The sequence below is a fragment of the Ranitomeya imitator genome, chromosome 5 (assembly GCF_032444005.1).
Source record: "Ranitomeya imitator isolate aRanImi1 chromosome 5, aRanImi1.pri, whole genome shotgun sequence".
Classification (NCBI taxonomy): Eukaryota; Metazoa; Chordata; class Amphibia; order Anura; family Dendrobatidae; genus Ranitomeya; species Ranitomeya imitator.
The window spans coordinates 407553732-407578470 of record NC_091286.1 but is presented as its reverse complement, the minus strand read 5'-3'; the positions used below and the strand labels follow the sequence as shown (position 1 = coordinate 407578470).

Here is a 24739-nt window from a genome sequence, read left to right as displayed (position 1 = left end):
CAAAAGTGTCATAGGGAAGGAGGAGGCCAAATAACTAGGCTATGTCGTTGGGAGGGGCGAAATCAAGCCCCAGATGAACAAGATTGAGGCAGTCAAGAAATGACCACAACCACTTTCCAAGAAGCAATTGAGGACGTTTCTTGGAATTGTGGGTTACTACAGACGGTTTATCCCAAGGTTTGCCATGATTGCCGTGTTGTAGATGGACCTCCTTCAAGGCACAAGATCGTTGTTGAATAAATGGTCTGCTGAGACTGAGATAGCTTTCCATGAGCTGAAGCAGGCTCTGTGTAAACATCCAGTTCTGGTTGCACCAGATTTCAGCAAGGAATTCAACGTGCAGACAGATGTGTCAGAATTCGGCTTGGGAGCCGTGCTGTCTCAGGAAGTGAATGGGAAGGAGCATCCCATCCTGTATCTGAGCTGGATGCTCTCTTCATGTTAAAGAAACTATGCCATCGTCGAAAAGAAGTGCTTAGCCATAAAGTGGGCTGTAGATACCCTGAGGTACTACTTGCTAGGCCGTAGGTTTAAGCTGGTGTCTGTATTGCTCCAGACACCCTTCATCCAATTTTAATGTGGATACCCTCAAATGAAAGCTGAAAGTCTAAACTTCCACTGCATCTGAATTGTTTTGTTTAAAATTCATTGTGGTAATGTCTATAACCAAAATTAGAAAAATGTTGTCTCTGTCCAAGTATATATGAACCTAACTGTATGTCACTGACATCTTTATATCTATGTACATATATCCATTCTATTCTAACCTGACACACTGTGATTTTACTGTACACGGCTGCTGAATTGCCAGCTTTTTGTCAGGGTCATCAGTAAGTGTCCATTTTTACGATCAGTGTGTCATCAGTAAGTGTCCATTTTTACCATCAGTGTTTTTCAAAAATAGATAAAAAAATAAATAAAATTACAAAAGCTTCTTCTATACTTGGCAGTAATGTTCCGTCCGTATTTACCATTGCAATCTGTGTACGGTACGTGTTTTTAACAGACCCATAGACTTATGGCCTTTGTCATCTGTGCTGCTGGAAACAATGGCATGTGAATAGCAGCAAAGTTTATAATGGGCATGTGCTATATCGATGAAAGAAAGCGGAGACCATGTGTGCTGGAAACACGGACGAGTGATGGAGGTCACCGTTTAGCCAAAGGCATCCAGATGTAGCAGTGCTGGACTCGTCATGGGACAGTATATCTTCTTGGCGGACAGGTAAGGATATTGTTGCTTTTTTATTTTAATTCTCTTCCAGGAGACAAGGGTGTCGGTAGAATAGGCGATGCGGTAGTTATGGTTTAACCCCTTTACCCCCAAGGGTGGTTTGCACGTTATGGACCGGGCCAATTTTTACAATTCTGACCACTGTCCCTTTATGAGGTTATAACTCTGGAACGCTTCAACAGATCCCGGTGATTCTGACATTGTTTTCTCGTGACATATTGTACTTCATGATAGTGGTAAAAATTATTTGATATTACCTGCGTTTATTTGTGAAAAAAACGGAAATTTGGCGAAAATTTTGAAAACGTCGCAATTTTCCAACTTTGAATTTTTATGCAATTAAATCACAGAGATATGTCACACAAAATACTTAATAAGTAACATTTCCCACATGTCTACTTTACAACAGCACAATTTTGGAACCAACATTTTTTTTTTGTTAGCGAGTTATAAGGGTTAAAAGTTGACCAGCAATTTCTCATTTTTACAACACCATTTTATTTTAGGGACCACATCTCATTTGAAGTCATTTTGAGGGCTCTAAATGATAGAAAATACCCAAGTGTGACACCATTCTAAAAACTGCACCCCTCAAGGTTCTCAAAACCACATTCAAGAAGTTTATTAACCCTTCAGGTGTTTCACAGGAATTTTTGGAATGTTTAAATAAAAATGAACATTTAACTTTTTTTTCACAAAAAATGTACTTCAGCTCCAATTTGTTTTATTTTACCAAGGGTTACAGGAGAAAATGGACCCCAAACGTTGTTGTACAATTTGTCCTGAGTACGCCGATACCCCATAAGTGGAGGTAAACCACTGTTTGGGCGCATGACAGAGCTCGGAAGCGAAGGAGCGCCACTTGACTTTTCAATGCAAAATTGACTGGAATTGAGATGGGACGCCATGTTGCGTTTGGAGAGCCACTGATGTGCCTAAACATTGAAACCCCCCCACAAGTGACACCATTTTGGAAAGTAGACCCCCTAAGGAACTTAGCTAGATGTGTGGTGAGCACTTTGACCCACCAAGTGCTTCACAGAAGTTTATAATACAGAACCGTAAAAATAAAAAATCATTTTTTTTTTCACAAAAATTATCTTTTCGCCCCCAATTTTTTATTTTCCCAATGGTAAGAGAAGAAATTGGAACCAAAAAGTTGTTGTACAATTTGTCCTGAGTACGCTGATACCCCATATGTGGGGGTAAACCACTGTTTGGGCGCATGGGAGAGCTCGGAAGGGAAGGAGCGTCGTTTGACTTTTCAATGCAAAATTGACAGGAATTGAGATGGGACGCCATGTTGCGTTTGGAGAGCCACTGATGTGCCTAAACATTGAAACCCCCCACAAGTGACACCATTTTGGAAAGTAGACCCCCTAAGGAACTTATCTAGATGTGTGGTGAGCACTTTGACCCACCAAGAGCTTCACAGAAGTTTATAATGCAGAGCCGTAAAAATAAAACAAAAAAATTTTCCCACAAAAATTATTTTTTAGCCCCCAGTTTTGTATTTTCCCGAGGGTAAAAGGAGAAATTGGACCCCAAAAGTTGTTGTGCAATTTGTCCTGAGTGCGCTGATGCCCCATATGTGGGGGGGAACCACCGTTTGGGCGCATGGGAGGGCTCGGAAGGGAAGGAGCGCCATTTGGAATACAGACTTAGATGGAATGGTCTGCAGGCGTCACATTGCGTTTGCAGAGCCCCTAATGTACCTAAACAGTAGAAACCCCCCACAAGTGACCCCATATTGGAAACTAGACCCCCCAAGGAACTTATCTAGATGTGTTGTGAGAACTTTGAGCCCCCAAGTGTTTCACTACAGTTTATAACGCAGAGCCGTGAAAATAAAAAAAAAAATTCCCCCCAAAATTATTTTTTAGCCCCAGTTTTGTATTTTCTCGAGGGTAACAGGAGAAATTGGACCCCAAAAGTTGTTGTCCAATTTGTTCTGAGTGCGCTGATGCCCCATATGTGGGGGGGGGGACCACCGTTTGGGCGCATGGGAGGGCTCGGAAGGGAAGGAGCGCCATTTGGAATGCAGACTTAGATGGAATGGTCTGCAGGCGTCACATTGTGTTTGCAGAGCCCCTAATGTACCTAAACAGTAGAAACCCCCCACAAGTGACCCCATATTGGAAACTAGACCCCCCCACGGACTTATCTAGATGTGTTGTGAGAACTTTGAGCCCCCAAGTGTTTCACTACAGTTTATAACGCAGAGCCGTGAAAATAAAAAATCTTTTTTTTCCCACAAAAATTATTTTTTAGCCCCCAGTTTTGTATTTTCCCAAGGGTAACAGGAGAAATTGGACCCCAAAAGTTGTTGTCCAATTTGTCCTGAGTACGCTGATACCCCATATGTTGGGGTGAACTCCTGTTTGGGCACACGGGAGAGCTCGAAAGGGAAGGAGCACTGTTTTACTTTTTCAACGCAGAATTGGCTGGAATTGAGATCGGACGCCATGTCGCGTTTGGAGAGCCCCTGATGTGTCTAAACAGTGGAAACCCCCCAATTATAACTGAAACCCTAATCCAAACACACCCCTAACCCTAATTCCAACGGTAACCCTAACCACACCTCTAACCCAGACACACCCCTAACCCTAATCCCAACCCTATTCCCAACCGCAAATGTAATCCAAACCCTAACCCTAACTTTAGCCCCAACCCTAACTGTAGCCTTAACCCTAACTGTAGCCTTTACCCTAGCCCTAACCCTAACCATAACCCTAGCCCCAACCCTAGCCCTAGCCCTAACCCTAATGGGAAAATGGAAATAAATACATTTTTTTAATTTTTTTTTATTTTTCCCTATCTAAGGGGGTGATGAAGGGGGCTTTGATTTACTTTTATAGCGGGTTTTTTAGCGGATTTTTATGATTGTCAACCGTCACACACTGAAAGACGCTTTTTATTGCAAAAAATATTTTTTGCGTTACCACAATTTGAGAGCTACAATTTTTCCATATTTGAGTCCACAGAGTCATGTGAGGTCTTGTTTTTTGCGGGACGAGTTGACGTTTTTATTGGTAACATTTTCGGGCACGTGACATTTTTTGATCGCTTTTTATTCCTATTTTTGTGAGGCAGAATTACCAAAAACCAGCTATTCATGAATTTCTTTTGGGGGAGGCGTTTATACCGTTCCGCATTTGGTAAAATTGATAAAGCAGTTTTATTCTTCGGGTCAGTACGATTACAGCGACACCTCATTTATATCATTTTTTTTATGTTTTGGCGCTTTTATACGATAAAAACTATTTTATAGAAAAAATAATTATTTTTGCATCGCTTTATTCTGAGGACTATTACTTTTTTATTTTTTTGCTGATGTTGCTGTATGGCGGCTCGTTTTTTGCGGGACAAGATGACGCTTTCAGCGGTACCATGGTTATTTATATCCGTCTTTTTGATTGCGTGTTATTCCACTTTTTGTTCGGCGGTATGATAATAAAGCATTGTTTTTTGCCTCATTTTTTTTTTTTCTTGCGGTGTTTACTGAAGGGGTTAACTAATGGGACAGTTTTATAGGTCGGGTCGTTACGGACGCGGCAATACTAAATATGTGTTTTTATTGTTTTTTTGTATTTATTTAGATAAAGAAATGTATTTATGGGAATAATATTTTTTTTTTCATTATTTAGGATTTTTTTTTTTTTTTTTTACACACTTGTAAATTTTTTTTTTTTTACTTTTTTACTTTGTCCCAGGGGGGACAATACAGATCGGTGATCTGACAGTTTGCACAGCACTCTGACAGATCACCGATCTGTCAAAGAGCGCTGCAGCGTTACCAAGTGCCTACTCTGTGCAGGCACTTGGTAAGCCACCTCCCTCCCTGCAGGACCCGGATGCCGCGGCCATATTGGATCCGGGGCCTGCAGGGAGAGGAAGGTAGGAGACCCTCGCAGCAACGCGATCACATCGCGTTGCTGAGGGGGTCTCAGGGAAGCCCGCAGGGAGCCCCCTCCCTGCGTGATGCTTCCCTGCACCGCCGGCCCATCGCGATCATGTTTGTGCCGGGGAATAATGTGCCGGGGGCGGTCCGTGACCGCTCCTGGCACATAGTGCCGGATGTCAGCTGCGATAAGCAGCTGACACCCGGCCGCGATCGGCCGCGCTCCCCCCGTGAGCGCGGCCGATCGCCTATGATGTACTATTCCGTCCTTGGGAAGTAGGGCCCACCCCACATGGACGGAATAGTACGTCTAATGGCAGAAAGGGGTTAATTAAGATCTATTAAAGGAGTCTGTGTCATTATTTCTAATAAAAGGCTTTATTTACCACATAACTATAGGATTAGTAATGGATAGGTGTCTTATAGGCGCCTCTCCATTACTAAGCTGAGGGCTTGATGTCACCTGACAATACAAAGGTGACATCACCCCACAAACATTACCCAACTTGCCACCGCTACAGGGCAAGTGGGAAGAGCCGGGTAAAGTGCCACAATTGGTGCATCTTTGGATGTGCCAATTGTGAGGCGGCTGTGGGTTGCTATTGTTAGGCTGGTGAGGACCAAAATCCATGGGCCTCACCAGCCTGAGAATACCAGGCATCAGCTGCCTGCTTTTTCCTTGGCTGGTTAACAAAAATAGGGGGACCCTACGCTATATTTTTTGGAGGGGGTCCCATTATTTTTACTAACCATCTAAGGTAAGTAGACTGCTGCGGCCTGGTATTATTAGGCTGATATGGTTCATGGATATTGGATTCTTACTAGCCAGAAATACCAATCCAGGTAGTCTGCTTCACTCTGGCTGGTTAACAAGTATAGATGGACCCGTCGCTATTTTTTTTTAAAAATAATTTATTTATTAAAAAAGGAGGAGACCTCTCTGTGCTTTCCTCTATTTCCTGTGTCATGTACTTTCAGCTGTGTCACAAGATTCACCACTATTTAAATTAGCACACATGCGTAGTACACTTACTACGCATGTGATTAGGAAGATAATGCGGTTTTACCGCATCTATTGAAAGTGTATGGGTAATTTACGCAGTGGAGAGCTACATAAATTGACATGCTGCATTCTGGAAAGACGTGCCATATGTCCGGCTCTGCAGGTAAGCGGTAGGCACCGATGCAGCAATAGTGGGCATGGGATTTCTTGAAATCCCATACACTATGCTGTAACAGCATTTACTGACCGTGTGCACATACCCCCAATATATCTGCAAACAGGAAATCACTTTTTTTCCTTCCCAGAAGCCAACTTTCAATTAGCTTTATTTCAAGAGACAAAAAAAAACACATGCAATGAAGAAAGCATCAAAGCTGCATGTAAAAATGCATTAAAAATGCAGGTGACCTGCCAGTGACCTTAGATGCAGATTTGGTGCAGATTTCACCTGTGTCAAATCCTGAACAAATACTGAGCCATTCTCGATCGTGTGCACATGCCCTCAGGATTCAGTTAGAATTGTTATTAAACAGTCCTCCTCATCATGCTGTTCACATTTTGACATCATGAGACCAAGACGACACCCAACAATTGATCAACAGGACCTCGCTTGGATGTTCTCAGACCGAAGTGGCCACCGAGCTTAGACGGTCACAGAGTGTCATCAGCAAATTGCAGCAAAAATACAAAAAGGCTGGGAGAGTCACAAACAGGCAGAGTGGACACCATTTGGCCACATCCCACACTGATGACGGCTTCATTGTGAACTATTTCCTTCGGAACAGGATGATGAATGCCACACAACTCTAGGCATATTTAAGTGAGGCGAGAGGAACCCAAGTGTAACATCAAAACATTCAAAACCATTTACATCAGCGCGGTATGCGTGTTAGATGACCTGCATGGGTACCTGATCACACCAGGAGGCACAGACGCATCATCGTCTTGCATGGACCAGGGAGAATCTATGGTAGACGAGGGACCAGTGGGCTTTAGTGCTGTTCACTGATGAAAGTCGATTCACGCTGAGCGAAAATGATGTTGGAGACATCAAAGATTGTGCTAAGCATCAGCCACTGCTGTCACCAAGCCTTTGGTTGTGCTGATGTTAGTGTGGGCAGGTGTGTCTAGTCAATACAGAACTACCCTACACTTTGTGAATGGTACAGTGACAAGCACCTACTACTTGAATAACATCATTAATCCAGCCGTTGTGCCTTTCCATGAGGAACACAGGCCTAATTTAATCTTGATGGACAACAATGCTCCAGCTCATTGAGGATGCGTCATTAGTGAATGGCTGCTGGAGACTGAGGTACCTAAAATGCAGTGGACAGCACTTTCTCCAGAAATGACTCCCATAGAATACCTATGGTGTCAGCTGAGTCACCTTAGAGGCTCATAATTCTGCACCCCAGAACTTCAATAACCTTAGGGCAGTCCTTCAAGAGAGAGTGCAATGCTATGCCTTAACAGACAATAGCTCCACTTGTGAACAGCATGAGACGTCCATGTCAAGCTATAATTAATGCTCAAGGCCACATGACAAGATATTGAGACATTGACATTTTTTGTTGGGATACACCCACCACTGTTGTTGGCTTTTGTTTCAATAAATTGTTTGAGATGAGGAAATCATTGCTGCATGCTTCTTCTTAAATGCCCTACTTTCATGATGAAGTATCACTGCAGTGTGAACTTTTTACATTTTCCATAAATTTCGTCCGTAAGACAAATATTACTTTTTGTGAGTAGTGTATTTTAGGAATCGGAGTTGATCTATTTTATATCAACTCCGACTCAACCAAAATGGACACAAACTCTGACTCCACAGCACTGGTTAGTAGTCTCCAGTGCCGGTTCAAAGAGCAATAAGCATACACCCGGCCACATTCCAACTAGATGTGCGCAGTCTTGTTCTATACAAGTGAGCGGGGCCACACATGTCTAGTCGGAATGTGACCAAAGTGCATGCTGAATAGTTGCAGTTACAAGTCCGCCCGGTCTCACCATCAGCATCGGAGAATCCTGAAAGAGCAAAATGTGTACGCCGTAAGTATTCATAAACTTGCAGTCGTACATAGTGAGTGAAGACTTTTATGCTAGACCTGGACAAACCGTTTAATATGTATTTCCTATTCAGATAAGGTTTTGCAAATCAGATTTGGTTATTCAAGTCTACAAGGCTCCCTTAAAAACAGAAGCAAACGGAAGACATTCATGCTGCTTTTACCAAATCCAATTTTTGAGGTTGCATTTTCTTATATGAAACAGATGCATTAATTTTAACACCAATAAAAAATTTGTGACATGAAAGAGGGTGAGGACTTGGCGTTTTTTTTCCCATCTTATAGTGGACCAAGACACACCATGAAGCATGATTATACAATTACTGTGATATACCTGAAAGCTCTAAAATTAGACACTAGCAGTACAATACACGATTCATACAGTAAAGAATGCCACTGGCCATATCGTCATTCAATTTAATTAACTTTATTTTTTGCTTTCTGCCATAAAGTAGGGACTTTGTTCGGTCAGTTTAGGATGAGGACGTAAGAAATCCTATGATGATTATTAGGCAGAAGAATCATATGTTATGCTGGCACCAGGATCTTTCTAGTCTACAATAAACCTCTACCCTTCGTCATGTTACAAAAATTAATTATGAGGATCTAGTTCAGTCATAGATCCTGTATTTAGACATCCTTTACTACATCATATGAAGATGTGGAAATGATTTGAACTGGATTAGTTTTATCGCTACAAACAACAAAGGTCTAAAATTAAGCAAAATAGTAGTCACGGTAGTCCATCCAGATCCCTCTTGTACTAAACATTGAGGCACGGTCTTGACTACTTCACATTACGACCAGTCAATAAATGGGGGATTTTACTTTTATCAGTGGAGTTAGTCTATAATAGTGATATAAGGATTAGGCATCTCAGTATTTATATATCTTTAACCAGTTCAGGACTAGGTCATTTTCCCCCATTTCTGACCAGGCATATTTTCGAGTTTTAACATGTATTTTTACCAGCCCTAAAAAAAATTCTCATTTAAATAATTTTGCCTCTATTTTTTGCGAAACATGGGGCTTAGTTTTTATGTTATCTTAATATTATGTTATTATTGCCTATAACTCGGCAATACACCATCTTATCTGGTTGTGGGGTTTAACTACCAAACATAACTAGTTAAAATGTTAATGTAATACCAACTTTTCTGTTGGTTCCTAGTTAAAAAAAAAAAAAGGAAAGGGCATTACATATTCCTGTGTGGCTGGTGTCACACTTGCGAGTGTGATTTGAGAAACTTGTGCGAGTCTCTCGCATCAACACCCGGCACTCGGGACTGGAGTGTGCGGCTTCATGTATTTCTATGCAGCAGCAAATGCCGGTCCGAGTGCCAGGTGTTGAAACGAGACACTCGCGCGAGTTTCTCACATCACACTCGCAAGTGTGACACCGGCCTGTCACGTACTTCCGGATGTGACACAAGATTCAACATATGTAAATTAGTACACATACGTAGTAAGCTGCGTTCCCGCAGTTATTACGCATGTGACTAATAATTAAATGCAGTTTTACTGCATGTAATGATAGCCTATGAGAAATTTATGCTGTGGGATTGAGCGTTTCCACATCGTAAATAGACATGCTGCGGTCTATAAAGACGCGCAGCATGTGCGTATACGCAGGTCTGCCGCCTGCGTCTTTGAACGCATAGTGGAGATGGGATTTCATGAAATCCCATCCACTATGCTGTAACATCTGGCCGCTGCGGGTTGGACGCTGCAGATGTACGCAACGTCCAACCTGCAGTGTTTACTGACTGTGTGCACGTACCCTATATGCAAACAGGAAATCACTTTTTTTTTTCCTTCCCAGAAGCCAACTTTCAATAAGCTTTATTTCAAGTGACAAAATAAACGCATGCGGAAAAAAACGCATCAAAAACGCAGGTGACCTGCCAGTGACCTCAGATGCAGATTTCACCTGTGTCAAATCCTGAGCAAATACTGAGCCAATCCTGACCGTGGAAACATTCCCTAAAAAGTGTACTAATTAACATATTTCAAACATATTTAGAATTGAGAGTCCTCAGTGGTTGATACCTTTTAACCCCTTCATGACCTTGGGATTTTTCGTTTTCCGTGTTCGTTTTTCACTCCCCTCCTTCCCAGAGCCATAACTTCCGTCAATTTGGCCATGTGAGGGCTTATTTTTTGCGGGACGAGTTGTACTTTTGAACGACATCATTGATTTTAGCATGTCGTGTACTAGAAAGCGGGAAAAAAATTCCAAGTGCGGTGAAATTGCAAAAAAAGTGCAATCCCACACTTGTTTTTTGTTTGGCTTTTATGCTAGGTTCACTAAATGCTAAAATTGACCTGACATTATGATTCTCCAGGTCAGTACGAGTTCATAGACACCTAACATGACTAGGTTATTTTTTATCAAAGTGATGAAAAAAAATTCCAAACTTTGCTAAAAAAAAATAAATAATAAATTGCGCCATTTTCCGATACTCGTAGCGTCTCCATTTTTCGTGATCTGGGGTCGGTTGAGGGCTTATTTGCGTGCCGAGATGACGTTTTTAATGATAGCATTTTGGTGCAGATACGTTCTTTTGATCGCCCGTTATTGCATTTTAATGCAATGTTGTGGCGACCAAAAAAACGTAATTCTGGCGTTTTTAATTTTTTTCTCACTACGCTGTTTAGCGATCAGGTTAATGCTTTTTTTTAATTGATAGATCGGGCGATTCTGAGCGCGGCGATACCAAATATGTGTAGATTTGATTTTTTTTTTTACGATAACATTCATAACTTAAAGTGCAATTATTATAAGGTAGGAACTGTTTCGACAGAATTCAAAACAAGTCTCCCCTGAAGGGTTAATTAGGCGGACACTGTGAAGTTCTCCGAACCTGTGATTATGTGGGATGTAACGGTACGGTACGTGCGTCTCTACCATGGTGGATGGTTTCAGCAAAATCAGCAGCTGTAAGTATTACGCAGATATTACTATAGACATGGTGCAGTTCAGCCACACATTTACTGCTCCTCATTGCAAAGGATGAAATCCAAGGTAACACCCACAGCATAAATGAACGTGAATTGACTACTGAAATCTGCAGTGACAGTCAACTTTTGCTACAAACTTTCTACACATTGTGAATGAGAGTTAGTAAAATCTCATCCACCGTTCTGCTACTGTAATATACAAATGAGTTTCCATAGAGAAAATCCAGGTAGAGAGTGTGCAACATATACGCCCTGTGTTCGTGATCATTGTTAGAACGGCCAGGTGAAGCAAATTTCCCAGCTTTATAAAAATCCTGCCTCCTCTAACCTGGGGCCAAAAGCAGCAGCTATAGTTTCTGCTACCTAGCACTCTGAAAATAAAAATGAAGTCCCACAAAGCAGGTGAAGGCCATAAGAAGATAGCAAAGCGTTTTCAAGATACATTTTGAACTGAGTAAAAAGCAAGTAAGAAATGTCAGTTAACAGGAACGGTGGAGGTTCAAGTAAGGTCTGGAAGACCAAGCAAAATTTTAGTAAAAGCTGCTCGTTGGAGCTCTTCTACTGTTCAGAGACACCTGCACAAATATGGCCTTCAAGGAAGAGTAATCAAACGAAAAACGTCCTAACCATAAAATTCAGCATCAGAAGAATGCAAAAGAAATCTAAACAAATCTGATGTATTTTGTAAACATGTCCTGTGGATGGATGAGGTTACAAAAGAAGTCATTGGCCACAATGATCAAAGGTATGTATAAAGAAAAAAGGGCACAGAATTTCAGGAAAAGAACCATTAAGCATGGGGGTGGATCAATCATGCCTTAGGTTTGTGTTGCAGCCAATAGCATGGGGAACATTTCACGGCTAGAAGAACGGATTCAATGAAATTTCAACAAATTCTTGATGCAAACATAACACCATCTGTAAAAAAAAAAAAGCTGAAGTTGAAAAGAGTATGGCGTCTACAAATGGATAGTGATCCTAAACACACTACAAAATCCACAATAGACTTCCTCAAAAGGCACAAGCTGAAGGTTTTACAATGGCCCTCACAGTCCCCTGATCTGAACATCATTGAAAATCTATGGCTCAAAATAGCAGTGCATGCAAGGCAACCCAGGAATCTGACAGAACTGGAAGAATTTTCCAAGAAAGAATGGATGAAAATCCCTCACACAAGATTTGAAAGACTCTTAGTTGGCTACAAAACGTGTATAAAAGACATGATATTTGCAAAAGAGGGTGTTACTAGGTACTAACCATGCAGGGTGCCCAAACGTTTGCATCGGCCCATTTACCTTTTTGTAATTTTTAAAATGTAAAAGATGAAAATATATATTTTTTGCCTAAAATAGGAAGGAAATTGGTAATTATTAACTTTAGGCTTTTAGAGATCATTTCATCTTCACCTTAACTGTTCACAATAACAGTAATTTTGTCCAGGGGTGCCAAAATTTTAACAGGCTGCTGTGGTTCATAATGTGTACAGTGTTCGGTCCCATAATGTGAATTGAGTAACAGCCATGAAACTGCAGGCACCATTACTCCACTGCATTTGCATTCACTTCTCTTTATCTCTTCTAAAGATTTTTTTCCATGATATTATTAATGATGGTAATTTGTGTCAATATTGTATTAATTAGCAAGATGAGTGGAAGAAGTCACAACAACCACGATGTGATCATGCCATGTAGAGAGCCTCATACACAACGTGACAGCAAGGTCAGGCAAGGAAGGTGCAGCAGGCATGTGATAGAGGAACATACAACTTACATCTTCGTCATTACACTGGACGACACAGGGACGTCAAGCCATGAAATAAACAGAAGTCAGACAGTAAGCATTATAAAAACAGACAGCATTACTAAACTACATACCATATATATTTATAGACAGCGGCATCATTTCTATAAGTCACTATGGGCAAGATAACTGGCACGATTATTACTGCTTATATTTTCTGTAGAGTCTCAAGAACAGGAATCAGGAGTAATCCTGAGCACACAGTCGTGGAATTATGGATATCAAAGGAAGGAAAAACATACTACTGATATGATGAAAAAATGGAAACTCAATTTTCAAAACATCTCGATTTATGTATTTCCAAGTATGATCTCCATATGCACAAATACAGGCACTTACATGCCTAAGCTGCTATCAATGAGGTTGGTGATGGTTGTATGGGTAAAGTTCTGACACCCTTAATGCATTAGGTCATGCAAATCATCAAAATCCGCAGCAGGCAGCTGTCATTTCTTAACAATTACATCCAAGCTGTGCTAGATGGAAGATGCTGCCGACCATTGTAGCACGTTAAAACCATGCAGGCTGCTGACAGTAATATGAGCAACAAACGACCTGGTGTTGTTTTGAAAAATGGCTTCTGGGTCACTTTGGCGAAATGGCCATACCACTGGTTTTACAACAAAATCTATGTAATGCCAGGCAGTTACTGTACATGGAATGAAGAATAAAGGGTCTGGCTACCATAAATTATGCCACCTCACACCATAATCCTGGCATAAGTTCCCTCATAAAGGCCTCTTCATGGTGTTGCCCGTATGGTCTCCTGGTGGGAGACACGAGGTCTATCCTCTTCATCGATGAATCCTGCTTTTGTCTTTGATAGACACAATGATAGCAGTAAATATATTGTTCTGGAGACCACGTGGGCAATGCCTTAAAGAGAACTTCACGAGAAAACATCACATCAGTTAAATTCCTGAGATTATGGTATGGGGTAGCAAAACGGATGATTGCCAGACCCCTCCAGGTGTACTAACAGTTCAGAGTTAAATTGATTTGCTCAAATAACCAGCAGTACGGCCATTTTTCCAAAGTGCCCTAGGAGTCGTTTTCCAACACAAAATCAGACCGCATGTTGCTCATGCCATTGTAAGATCCCCTGCATAGCGTAAACGTGCTACTGTGGCCTGAAGACTTTCCAAACTTGTCTCCCATCAAGCACATCTGGGACGTCATTGTTCTGCAAAGGGAGCAGCCAGCAGTGGATTTTGATGACTTGTGTGCCTCAAGTGGCAGAACATTCCTTAGACAACCATTAATAACCTTATTGATAGCAGCCAATGTGAGTAAATGTGTAGATTTCTGTATGTGGAGCTCATGCCGATTGCTGAATACATTGAGAGGCTTTGAAAATTTAATTTCCATTTTTCCATCATCTACATATCAGAAACAGGTCTATTTATCCTGTGATTCCAGTAATTCCACAACTTTTCCTTCTTAGTGTTTCAATATCAATGTTGAGGGGTATAATTAGGATAAATTAACTATGTAACAGGATATATGCGCTAGAATTATATAAATTATTAATAGTAGCAATAATATTAAAGAATATATGCATTATTAAAACGATATTAGCACAGTTAATTTATCATAATATAGAATAGTAAATTTACTGTACAGGTTGTTACATTTGTTACTCATGAGCATAAGGCCTAACGGTAGGAAAAACATGTGGTGGATCTTTGGCAAGTTGTTGGATTACCATGTGGACTTTGCTGTAGATTTCAGTACAGCTACATTGGAAGGGGTGAAAATCCAATACCAAAACCGATATGGAACAGATGTGAAAATCCACACAAAAAATTTGGAAGCACGGGAATTAGATTTATTAAAAATCTCGATTCATTGCTTATTTTACCTGCACAAATCCACATGTAAAATCTGCATCATCACGTGTAGTCCTAATCTAAATTAAGATATTTTTGTACCATTAATTTGACATTTTTACTTGATTTTTAAAGGGAATCTGTTAGCTGATTCTTGCTGCCTGAACCACGACAGAATGAATCAGAGATTGGCTCATAAATTCTAAACATCTACACTTTACTTTTAAATACTGGTACATTGAAAAAAAAAACATGGTTCAAATTGTGGCCAGGGACAAGGTTGCTTCTCCTAACCTGCTCTGCTGTACTGAGAAGTCCCTCACTATGTACAAATAGCGGGCAGGCAGAAACTGGTAGGGACAGGTCTCTGGCGACTTATCCCCGCCCCGCTACACATGACTGACAGGTCGTTCCCTATATGTGTGTATTAGGAAAGACCTCTGACTAGGAACAATTCCCAGGGACCTGCTTCCGGTCTCATCCTAGACAAAGTTTCCCACCAAATCAATAGGGGGCAGATGTGCAGTACCAAGCACCGGCCACTATTCAGTTGATAAAGCTGTGTTCTGGAGCTACACAATTGAGCGATTCCACCCGCCGTCAACACAGGCAGGAGCTGACCCTAGGGGGTGCCGGGTGTCGCACCCCCCACTGATCAGACATTGATGACCTATCGTAAAGATAGGCCATTAATGTTAAAGTCCCAGATAATAGCCTATATAACATTTTGCAAATCAGACTTGGCTATTCAAGTTTACGAGGCTCCCTTAAAAGCAGATGGCAAACAGAAGCCATCCATGTGTCATCTGCTTCTACCAGATCATCGAGATAGAATTTTTTGATATGATATAGATGCATTAATATAAAGAGAAAGCGTCAATGTAAAAGCTCTCATGAAAGATGGCAAGGTTATAGCGTGGATTTTTTTAGGTTATGTGCACAAGTTTAGGATTTGCAGCAGAAAATACTGCTGCAAACCCTGATAAGGAAAAAAGCTGCATGTTGCAAAAACGAGTGTTTTCGGCACGTTATTGATGAATATTTTTCCCTGCTCGTTAGCATGGTTGAAATACGCTGCAAAAATGCTGCAAGAAATGAGGCGGTTTCTATCTGCTGCAAATGTGAAAGGAAAAAAATATGCAACATGTGAATGTGATGATCCATTTTTGGATTCGTGGCAGCTCTGGTTCCACTGTTTTAAATGTAGCTTTTTTTTTTCTTTCAGTACAGGCGAGGGTTAATGTCAGTTTTCCCAGCTGGCAATCTGCTGTAACTGCAAAGTTGATGGGTCAGCTGATGTGGGTGGTGACCACTAACACCATCATTTAAATGGTCACCTGATGCATCAGCTGACTGTTGCTTACAAGAGTTTCTCTATGGAGACCAGCTGTGCAGCTGCAGTTCTCTGGTGTTAGCTACTTCTGGTGTTTGGAGTCCTGTTTTCTGTGTCATCTGTAGTGTGGAGCTTGGCAGCGGTGTCTGGAAGCTAAGTGTTGTGTTTATTCCTTGTCCATTTCGTGTTTGTCACTGTCCCCTGTGTGATACTATCTGCAGTGGTGAGGCTAGCGCCCAGTGCACTAGCCAGAGCAGTGCTAGGTGTCACCGAGGGACGATGTTCCTGACGGCGGTGGGGGAAGGACCCACATAGGGCATTAGGGGAGCACACCGTACGCTGACCGACCCCCAGTTGGGTCGTGTCACACTATGACATTGAAAGAGATTTCAGAAATACTGCTCTTGTAAAATGTCTAAGTGGAGGAAAAAGCAACAAAATGCAACATGAGCACATATCCCAATAGTGGAACAAGACACACCATGAAACATGATTATACAATTACTGTGATATACTTGGAAATAGACACAAGCAGTACAATACACGATTCATACAGTAAAGAATGCCACTGGCCATAGCGTAATTCAATTTAATTAACTTTATTTTTTGCTTTCTGCCATAAAGTAGAGACTTTGTTCTATCAGTCTAGGATGAGGACGTAAGAAATCCTATGATGCTTATTAGGCAGAAGAATCATATGTTATGCTGGCACCAGGATCTTTCTAGTCTACAATAAACCTCAACCCATCCTCGTGTTTCATAAATTAATTCTAAGAATGTATTTCAGTGGTAGATCCTGAATTCAGATATTTTACACTGCGCATTATCAAGATGTGAAAATGATTTAAATCAGATTGGATTATGGCTAGGAACTGCTTAGGGCTAAAAGAAAGCAAAACCGTAGTTACGGTAGTCAATATTGCATCAACAGGAGGCACTCACAGTTACACATCATTGATCTGCTAGTAGCAGGCATCAAACACAGCTCAGCCATGTTAGTGTCAGCTGTACAGTGCTTAGGTATTACTAGGCACATGGTGCTGGGAGAGCAGATCCTAGTACAGAACTGTTGAGCTCGGCTAGAAACCAGGTAACAGATCAATGATGGAAAAATACACATGTACCTAAGTTGAGGTAGATGGAGACACTAAACCTGCGATGACACGCTCGTGCACAGGACCATACGATGCGCAGAATACGAAAGCGCATTATAAATGTAAAATACACTTTGTGGAGGAAGCACAGCAGAGATATGATGGAAGTCAGCTGAGGGGGCCTGCACACACTGCGCATGCTCGACCAGGAGAAAAGGAGTACAGCAGGATAGGTCCAATGGTAACTGATGGGAAATTAGAGCCTAGAGGCTGTGACATGTACAAAATGGGGCAAATTTAACAAGGAGTTATAGTGGTACACATTAATATAACTTTATATCTACATTATTAGAATACAACATTGTGATTTGGGGGATGCTAGGGAGTTTTATATTGTTCTACATAAAAGAGCGAACCATCAAAGAAGCCGGAAAAATCGGAAATACATGTCTATTTTTAACTTTTTTCTTACAACCACTAAAAACACTTAAATAGTAGTCCCATTTATCTAGATATTAGTTTTAAATATTAAACATATTTCTTTTGACAGGCCTAGAAATAGCAGTACAGGCTGGCAGTACCTCTTTTTTGTCAGTTTTGCTTTAATTATTTAGGCTTTTATTTTTAGTTTATTTCTGCTTTCATTATCTTTTTTTATTATTATTTATTTCACACACTGTGCTCCCCCATAAGATGTTAAAGGGGTATTCTCATCTCCAAGATCCCATCCCAATATGTAGTAGGTGTAATAATAATAATATTAGCAAATACCTCCAGTTGGAAATATAGTATAGTTTTTCTGATTCGCTATGTCTCTTTCCTCATGTGCAGGCATTGCAGGACCTTAGGTATCCATGGTTAAGACCACTAGCATCTAGCTAACTGTCACGATATCAGTGGTCATAACCATGGATCCCTAAGGTCCTGCAATGCCTGCCCATGAGGAAAGAGACATAGCGAATCAGAGAAACTATACTACATTTCCATCTGGAGGTATTTGCTAATATTATCATCATTACACCTACTACATATTGGGAGTTGTGGGAGGCAGTATAACACATTAATAAATTAGTTTCTTTGCTGATTTTCCCTGTAACTGGTGCTGGTCTATTAGCCCCAGTTACAGGGGAAATTCAGCCTCCTGCCTGCATAGCAGAGCTGTCTGTCTCCTAGTACCAAGCAGGTTCTGTTCCCTCTCTACATCGAGTGATCACATATGATCACTGGGACAGGAGAAACAAATTATTTAGTCAAGTCAGTTTACAGTCTATGTGCAATGCAGAAGCAGTTAAAAGGAATCTGTCACCAGGTTTTTGCTACCCTATGTGAGAGCAATATAATGTAGGGGCTGATTCTTGCAGGTTTTTATGTGCTGCAGATCTATCAGTCCTCTGATTGCTGAGCACTTTATAACCCGCCCACACCACTGATTTTAAGATTTCCGTGTACACTGTGCATAGACAAAAAGCTGCCAATCAGTGTGGTAGGCTGGGTTATACAAGGACATTGAATATGGAGGACTTCATTACAATAGGTTTATTATTCTTCTAGTGATAATCTCCTGCTAATAAAACAGTGATTTTATCAAAACTACATCAAGCAGCCCAGTAAGTGAAACATCACTGGATTCCAGGTCTTTAGTTCTACATTCTGCTGATCTCAGATTAGGTGGTAAAAACAAGTCACAAATTCTCTTTAAAGTACACAATGCTCTTCTTAGACACCTGTAATGAATATACTTTGTAATATGCTGGAAATATGAGAAATCAATGTGTAACGTTAGACATCCAATAGGAGTAACATTACAAAGAACGGTGAGGAAGTGTAACACTAAACTAGTTTCATGAACTTACAGTTCCAGGTCTGGTGAAGTCAATGCTTTGAGCTGCGCTTTGCCTCAGCTGGCTGTTAAAAAGTCGCGTACATACGCTCTGCAGATATTCAGGCGTTATCTGAAAGCAGATCACATAAACCACATTTTACACAGGGTGTCAAAAATAAAATCTAATTCGCCATAAACATAACAAACGGAATTGACGTTGCTTAAAGAGGACCTTTTTACAATATCAAAAGTGCCCACTTTGGTCTTGTTCAATTCCTGTTGTTCCCCTGAGTATTCGTTTTATGATTTGGTTGTTTTTTTTTTTCAAATCCACTGTATGGTTTCAGAGATATGGCCCTTTTTACTTTCTGCTAATTTTTATGGTCTTTACCAATGAGGCGGTGCTTACAGATTAATTATACAGAGCAGTTTAAAGACACATCCCCATAGAATCCTGTGAGAAAGGCCCCATTGGTTAAAATTATAACACTAAATAAAAAGTCCACTATCTCTGGAACCATATGGCACATTTAAAAAAACAATAATCAAGGGAGCAGTAGGAATAAAAAAAATTGCAAAAACTGGTCAATTTTGACCTGGTGACAGAGGGTATGTTTGAGTTATAGGTACTCCCAGCCAGTGGGCGCGGCGTCGCTTCCATGCACTTGTATGGAGCAAGGCCGTGCCCCTTGCAGCGGACTACTGGGTGTGGCCAAATAGAGGGTGTGGCTTTGTTCCATACAAGTGTATGGAAGTGAGGCCACGCCCACTCTCTATGAGTATGTATAACCCATACGTATCCTGCGGTCCTGGGTCTGAAACCGGCAAATTCCCATAGCGAACAGTGCATGTGCTTGGGGATTCATCAGTCTGCAGTAACACAGTGTAACTGTAGCCTTATCGATTTGGACCGGACAACCCTTTACATTATACACTTACTAGACTAGATCGTAAGATTTACAAAAAGCTGTGAACATGGAGTAGGGGCTTCACATAAAGGTTTTCCCCCTCTACATTATGATAGGTTGTCCAATCCAGCATTCTACTTATGTATAAAACCATCATATGGTCAGTATTTTTCCAATACGGAAAGGAAAGTACAAAATTATTGAAATCTTAAAGAAGCACTTCCATCAAAGTTTTTATCCTCTTAATATATTGCAATCATCATATTACACAGCACTGTGCACTTACAATTGCTCATTTTTCCCTTCTACCCAACTAATTCTTCTCTTCTCTGCTCTATGCAGAAACAGGAAGTCCTGTCCCTGCAGAAATCATTTCTCTCAACTCCTGACCCAGCTACTCCGCGCCTCCTCCCCCCTGCCATTGACTTTTGCTGTGACTGATGAGTCACACAGGGAAAATTGACCTCTTGTTTCTATATAGAGCTTAGAAGGATTCAGCTAGTGTCTTTTTTATATCACGTGATGTCATGGAACTACTAGAAAATAGAAGAATTTGCTGGGTAGAGAGGCAAAATGAGCAATTATAAGTGCAAAGTGCTATACAGTATAATATGATGACAGCAATATAGTAAGAGGAAACTAATTTTGATGGGAGTGCGTCTTTAACCCCTTTGCCCAGAAGACTGTTTTCACCTTCCTAACCGGGCCAAATGTTACAATTCTTACCAGTGTCACTTTATGTGATAATAAAGCTGGAACGCTTCAATGAATCCCAGTAATTATAATAAAGTGTTTTCGTAACATATTGTTTTTTATGTTAATGCAACAATTGATTCCCAAAACTACAGAAGAACGTACATAACTCTAGACCTTAATATTTATAAACTCACTATGAAAAAAAGAGTATAGGTACTGTTAAAAGATTTTCTTTTTTATTGAATAAATAATTTAAAATAACCATGTAGAATATGCAAATATAATATCAGAGGCTGCAAATTCGATATATTAGTCACAGGAGAACAAATAACATATTTTTTTTTTACCATAATTAAATCCTACCACATGTTCACACAGTTAAGTATAGATTTAAGCTTAATCAGATGCTGAAAAAAGTGCACATAGTGCAAAGTGATGTTTAATAGTGTGCAAATATAATACAATAAGATAACAGAAAAGGGACTTACATAGGAAAACAGGGTATAGTAATGGTACTCCCGCCCCAACGCACGTTTCGTGTGTTCATTTCCTAAGGAGGCGTGACAATGGGTGCCACTATGGGGCCATTAGAGGGGTTGTGAATGAGGTCATTTTGCAGAGAGGCAGTGTGGGGGAGATATTATGGAAAGGTGCAATTTGGGGGGGACATTCTGGAGAGGGGTAGTATGGGGAAAATATGGGGAAGGGTAGTTTGAGGGAGATATCTTGTACAGGAGAGCAGTGAGGGGCAATTATTTATTCAGGATCACAGCATGGGAGATATTTATATTTATGGGGCAGCATAATGATACTTTTATTTCTAATGGGCACTATGTAAGGCTGTGCTGCTGAAGACCGAGAAGAGAGCGGTCTGCAGAGACAATCTCATCATGGCTTCTGTACTACACAGAGATAAAAGGGATGGGAACAAGATGAATCAGAGAAGATGTCACTTATTAGGTACCTGAATGCAAACATTTATTAGTGATGCTCACTATGTCTCTTCACTGCTGTGGTTCCTGTATGGTTGGCAGTCTGTTGATGGCTAGTAACAACGTCCAGAATCTCCTTAAAATTGGTAACACTCAGAATTGTAGGGTTAAGCAATACAATTACAGTGGGGGAAATAAGTATTTGATCCCTTTAAGATGTTGTAGAGGTTAGAGTCTGACTGAATAATGGAGTCTGTGCACAGGAGTCTTTTATATAGGTGACTGTGTAAGAGCTGTCTTTAATGCAGGTAGCAAATTGATTAAGAGCCTCTAACTGGTCTGTAGGAGCCAGAACTCGGTTGGTAGGGGATCAAATACTTATTTCTCACTGCAAAATGAAAATGCAAATAAATGTATATAATTTATACAATGTGATTTTCTGGATTTTATTTTTGATATTCTATCTCTCAATGTTAAAATTAATCTACCCTTAAAATTCTAGACTGTTCATGTCTTGGTCAGTGGACAAACTTATAAATCATACAATTGATCGCTGTACTAAGCTTGGTGCTGTATACATTTACTGACGGTGGTTCTGGAGCTGCAGTCATGTATGGATGGTGGTTCCGGCACATACATGTGCTGACAGTGGTTCTGATCTTGTACACGTTCCTGTCCATAGTGTGATTCATAACTATGTTTAAGTTTTGAAGATTTTTAAATTTTGAGATTTGAGATTATGAGGAGGTTTTGGAGAGTTTCTGCAGCAAAAACTCATTTTAAGTTAATGTGTGTTCATACTGATTTGTTTTGGAGCGGAAACTCTCCAAATCCTTCTCAAATACTGAAAACTTGGTTCTGGTGATGTATTTATGTACTGATGGTGGTTTGAGTGATGTATGCACTTAAGTACCTCTTAAATAATTCTTCTTTTCCCACCTCTTCCACACAGAGCCCAGGAGTTTCCTCTCACCTCCTGACAAGTTCAAGGGTCGGATATCTTATATTGCAGCAATTCAAGTGATATTTTATTCAGGATATCGGGCGTTCTGCTCCAGTGCGACTACTCAGTTCAACTGCATAACTAAGGCTACTTTCACACTAGCGTCGGAATCTCCCCATCGCAATGCGTCGGACCGAGATTCCGACGCTAGCGTTTGATGCGCCCCACAACGCGTGCAGCGGATGCATTTCACCGGCGCATCCGCTGCCCCATTGTGAGCTGCGGGGAGGTGGGGGCGGCAGCGGTCCGCCACAACACGGCGCAACCGTCGCACGACGGTTGCGACGTGTGGCAATGCGTCGCTATTTTTAATCTATGGGGCAAAAACGCATCCTGCAAACAACTTTGCAGGATGCGTTTTTTTGGCATAAACGACGCATTGCGACGTATTGCAAAAAACGCTAGTGTGAAAGTAGCCTAAGCCTCACTCATTGTTTTAAAATAAGAAAATAATAATTTTGTACCCGAGTAAAACATCTTGGGGTTCTATGTTTCACAGTAGTTATTTGGCAAGTATCGTAGAAGCTGGACATGGTTACTTAAACTTATTTTTGTGTGTGTGTGAAAAACAAGACATGCTTTTTTTTTTTTTTTTTAGTTTTACGCTTGTAACCAGGGTAAACATCGGGTTACTAAGCGCGGTCCTGCGCTTAGTTACCCGATGTTTACCCTGGTTACAAGCGAACGCATCGCTGGATCGCATCGCTAGATCGGTGTCACACACACCGATCTAGCGATGACAGCGGGAGATCCAGCGATGAAAGAAAGTTCTAAACGATCTGCTACGACGTACGATTCTCAGCAGGATCCCTGATCGCTGCTGCGTGTCAGACACAGCGATATCGTAACGATATCGCTGGAACGTCACGAATCGTACCGTCGTAGCGATCGAAATGGTATAGTGTGACGGTACCCTTACACACACCATCTAGTCCTTCTGTGATAATCTCCTGCTCATAAAACACTGATTATATTAAAACTACATCAAGCAATCCAGTAAGTGACACTTCGCTGGGATCAGGCTCTCAGCTGCCACATTATGTGACTCTCAGATCAAATAGCAAATACCTTCTGACAAATTGCCTTTAATTAAAAAAAAAACAAAAAAAACAACAAGAACCTTAACTTGGTAACCTAGTAACGTACCTTGGGGATCTGTTTCACAGTAGCTATTTGGTAAGTGTCCTAGAAGCTTAGTTACTGAAACGTGCTGCTTTGTGTTTGTGATTAACACCCTACTGGATTTCATCACACTGGGGAACAGCAGCAGAATGTGACATGAGCTGAACTTAGCCCGTGGCCAATACTGTGTGTGATAAGTGTTTGCGTAAAATGACACTTGCCAAAAATAGTGGGAAAGTCCAGCAGAATGTGACAAGAGATGAACTCAGCCCATGGCAAATACCGTGTATGATAAGATATTGCGTAAAAGGACATATGTACCAAAAAATAAGTAATTTCCTTTTTTTTTTTCTTATTTAAAGGGAACATGTCACCATAAAAATGCAGACACTATGTTATATAGCAGTGGGAGCGGAGTAGATTGATAATGGATAAGTTGGGGGATGACATTTTTAGTGTGCTTAATTTTGCATTGAGTACCTTCATTTGCAAAAATAGTACGGCAAATTGTTTTTGTAATAAAAACAGACTTCGCTGAGAACCAATGCTAAACAACTTCATGTTATTTGCCTCCTTTGGCAAATCGGTGGAATAGTTTTAACGCTTGTTTGATCAAAAAAGTCAACGTACTTTAGGTTTCTTTACATGTTGCTATTTACTTACTGCTTCAATACACTGTGTTTATTCTAGGTTATTATTTGCCTGTTGTAAGAAAACAGTACATGGGCTCCTATATATTACACATATACTCTCAGGTGTGCTGGCCCTTGTTTTTTGCACCCAGTACATTTGGGGGTGTAGCTGCCACTTTGGGCTCTGCACCTTATCTACTCAGATTTCCAGAAGCAGGTGTTCTCAACAGTCCGGCGCAGTCCCTGCTCTGCCCCCATCTACTCTGAGTGCGTAACAGGAGTAGGGACTATCTTCATTGGGTAAACTTGTCATGGTGGGATGGCATTTATGCTTTTTTGATTAAAAAATGTCAAGTAAATCTCAGTACAATGGAGGGTGTAGCCGACCCTTTGGGCTGTG

The 24739-nt window shown here is 40.9% G+C and overlaps 1 protein-coding gene across 3 annotated transcripts in view; it reads right to left on the bottom strand.

Moving 5' to 3' along the window:
* The window catches only part of ARMC9 (armadillo repeat containing 9), a 290214-nt gene that overhangs the window by 118589 nt on the left and 146886 nt on the right, over positions 1-24739 (bottom strand). For 2 of the 3 annotated variants that reach the window (XM_069727004.1, XM_069727005.1), the window contains exons 9-10: positions 19078-19176; positions 12939-12953 (exon numbers count right to left, since the gene is read on the bottom strand). In XM_069727004.1, the coding sequence (XP_069583105.1) occupies positions 12939-12953; positions 19078-19176 (114 nt within the window). The remainder of the gene's footprint in view (positions 1-12938; positions 12954-19077; positions 19177-24739) is intronic. The other variant, XM_069727006.1, reaches the window with a different exon arrangement.